This window comes from Mandrillus leucophaeus, unplaced genomic scaffold (genome assembly GCF_000951045.1).
Source record: "Mandrillus leucophaeus isolate KB7577 unplaced genomic scaffold, Mleu.le_1.0 Scaffold78, whole genome shotgun sequence".
NCBI lineage: Eukaryota > Metazoa > Chordata > Mammalia > Primates > Cercopithecidae > Mandrillus > Mandrillus leucophaeus.
Genome location: NW_012108474.1, coordinates 718,625 through 720,968, shown reverse-complemented (window position 1 = coordinate 720,968; position 2,344 = coordinate 718,625). Strand labels below are relative to the sequence as shown.

The 2,344-nt window shown below is 66.7% G+C and overlaps 2 protein-coding genes across 2 annotated transcripts in view; one reads left to right on the top strand and one right to left on the bottom strand.

The window, feature by feature from the left end:
- The first annotated feature begins 18 nt into the window (after positions 1-18).
- LOC105529771 (chromosome unknown open reading frame, human C16orf13) lies at positions 19-1,633 on the top strand. The gene is given in 7 exon segments (XM_011967012.1): positions 19-174; positions 318-551; positions 722-781; positions 1,106-1,173; positions 1,267-1,345; positions 1,420-1,477; positions 1,479-1,633. Coding segments are annotated over 7 exon segments (768 nt in total). The 3' UTR covers positions 1,592-1,633.
- Positions 1,634-1,951: 318 nt separating this feature from the next.
- WFIKKN1 (WAP, follistatin/kazal, immunoglobulin, kunitz and netrin domain containing 1) overlaps positions 1,952-2,344 on the bottom strand; it is a 3,212-nt gene continuing 2,819 nt past the window's right edge. The window contains exon 3 of the mRNA XM_011967011.1: positions 1,952-2,342. Within this exon, the coding sequence (XP_011822401.1) occupies positions 2,006-2,342 (337 nt within the window). The 3' untranslated portion in view covers positions 1,952-2,005. The remainder of the gene's footprint in view (positions 2,343-2,344) is intronic.

The following is a 2,344-nucleotide window of genomic DNA, read 5'->3' as shown; positions in this document are numbered from 1 at the left end:
GCTCTGCAGGAACCCGGAATGGGGCCTTCGGGACACAGCCCTCCTGGAGGACCTGGGACAGGCCAGTGGCCTGCTCCTGGAGGGGCGGCCACTCCGATCGGTGCGGCCGGCCGGAGCCTCAAGTGCTCCTGCCCCGCAGCCCCGGAGGAAAAAAATGCGGCTCGGGCTCTGAGGGTGCGGGGTGGGAGCTGGGGGTGCCCCCGGGGCAGGCCCCAGATGTGTGGCCCCCGCGGCTGCGGAAGTGGGTGGGCCTCGGGGTCCCCTTTCCCAGCTGTTTTGGCCTTTGCTTCGCAACGTGCCCCCCAGCCTCCCCTTAGAAAGTCTGTAGGGGCGTCGGAAAGGCGGTTGCGCAGGACTCGGCCTCCACCCAAGCCTTCCCCTCCTGCAGCATCGCGGCCACCACGCAAGCCCACGGTCTGACCAACGTGAAGGCCCCGCTGCACCTGGACGTGACGTGGGGCTGGGAGCACTGGGGCGGGATCCTGCCGCAGTCGCTGGACCTGTTGCTGTGCATCAACATGACCCACATCAGTCCCCTGTGCTGCACGGAGGTCTGTGGGGGGCCCAGCAAGGGCGTCTGTCCTGGCGCCCCTCACCCTGCATGGGGGCAGCCAGCATGCCAGATTTGCCCCTATCACAGTCGGGGTGAGGGTCTTCGGCCTCAGGCCTTGGGTTCTTTTGGGGGCAGCGCCTCACTGCCGTCCTGTTCCCTACTCCCCAGGGCCTCTTCAGAGCAGCAGGACACCTGCTCAAACCCAGAGCCCTGCTCATCACCTACGGGGTGAGTGGGCCTCTCCAGGGCGGGCCTCCCGCTTGAAGTCCCAGCTGCTCTCTCCTGCCCTACTCAGAGTCCTCCCTCCTTGGCTCCCTGCCCCCCGCCCAGCCACCAGCATGGCCTCCCCTCCACTTCCACTCTGCACCCCTCCCCGGGTCACCTGCCAGCCTCCCTACCGCCTTGCCCACCAGCCTGGCCTTGGCTGACTCCCTCTCGGGGACAGGTAGGGGGTGCCCGTTTCATTCTCCGGACCCCAGCCTGCAAGTCTGTCCCGGGCTCTCTGGGAAACAGCCGACCTTGGTCCAGTGGGCTGTGTCCCCATCCCCGCAGCCCTTTGCCGTCAACGGGAAGATCTCTCCCCAGAGCAACGTGGACTTCGACCTAATGCTCAGATGCAGGTCAGAGCTAGTGGCAGGGGGTCCGGCGCAGGTGGCAGGGGGCTTGGGTGGCAGCCCCCCCAGGCCACGGCTCCATCTCCCCCCGCTCTGCAGGAACCCGGAATGGGGCCTTCGGGACACAGCCCTCCTGGAGGACCTGGGACAGGCCAGTGGCCTGCTCCTGGAGAGGATGGTAGGTCGGGGAGCGGGGGCCCAGGCAGCCTCTCTAGGGGTTGAGGGCCGTTCTCCAGTAAAGCATTTCTCCAGGTGGACATGCCAGCCAACAACAAGTGCCTGATCTTCCGGAAGAACGGAGCCCTTCCTTCACCCACACACCTGCATCCCTGCCGGAGGCCCTGTGGGGCACAAACCCTGCCTCCCTAGGCTGGGCCTTGTGGGTAACAGCCCCACCCAGTCTGCGCTCTCAGCCAGTGGCTGAAAGGCTCAGCCTGCTCAGAATAAAGCATCTCCTGCTGCCGGCTTGCTGGTGTCCGCCCCACCTCCTCCTAGGAGCACCTTGTGAGGGTGGGTGGGAGACGGGGTCTCCTGTGGGGTCAAGGGCTTGGGACGTCCTGGTCCTTGCTGCTGGAGCTTGGGCAGCGGGAGTGGGGCCAGGACAGCTGCTGAGGCAGGATGGAGCTGGTGGGGGATGCAGGGGTGGACTGGCGCTCCCTGGTGACCTTGTACCAAAGCCCAAGCCCCAGTGGGTGGCAAGGCCCCAGCAGAAACTGGCTGGGAATGGGGCGCCTGGAAAGGTGAGGGTCGTCTGACCAGCAGCAGCAAGCCAGGGGGTCTGGGGCACAGGGAGCGCGTTTATTCAGCAGGACGGGGCGGCGGAGGCCGCCCGTGGGGGCTAGTCCTGGAAGCGGTTGAGCAGCTCGCAGGCCTGCTTCTCCAGCAGCTCCAAGATTTTCTTGACGCGCTTCTCGCTGGCGGCGCGGACGTAGCTGCTGGCGTCCAGCACGGCCACACCATCGCGCACCTCGCCCATGATGACCAGAGGCCCGTCGCCCGCCGTCATGTTGGGGCAGGGGCAGGCCCAGTCCATGCCACTCAGCGTCACCTCTAGGTACTTGGTGCCCAAGAACTTGAGGCCCATCTTGTCATCCTTGAGCACATCCTCGAGCGCCACGCGGGCGATGCCGCCGGCAGCCTCGGGCTCCTCCAGCACCTCCGTGAGCCGGCCCACGAT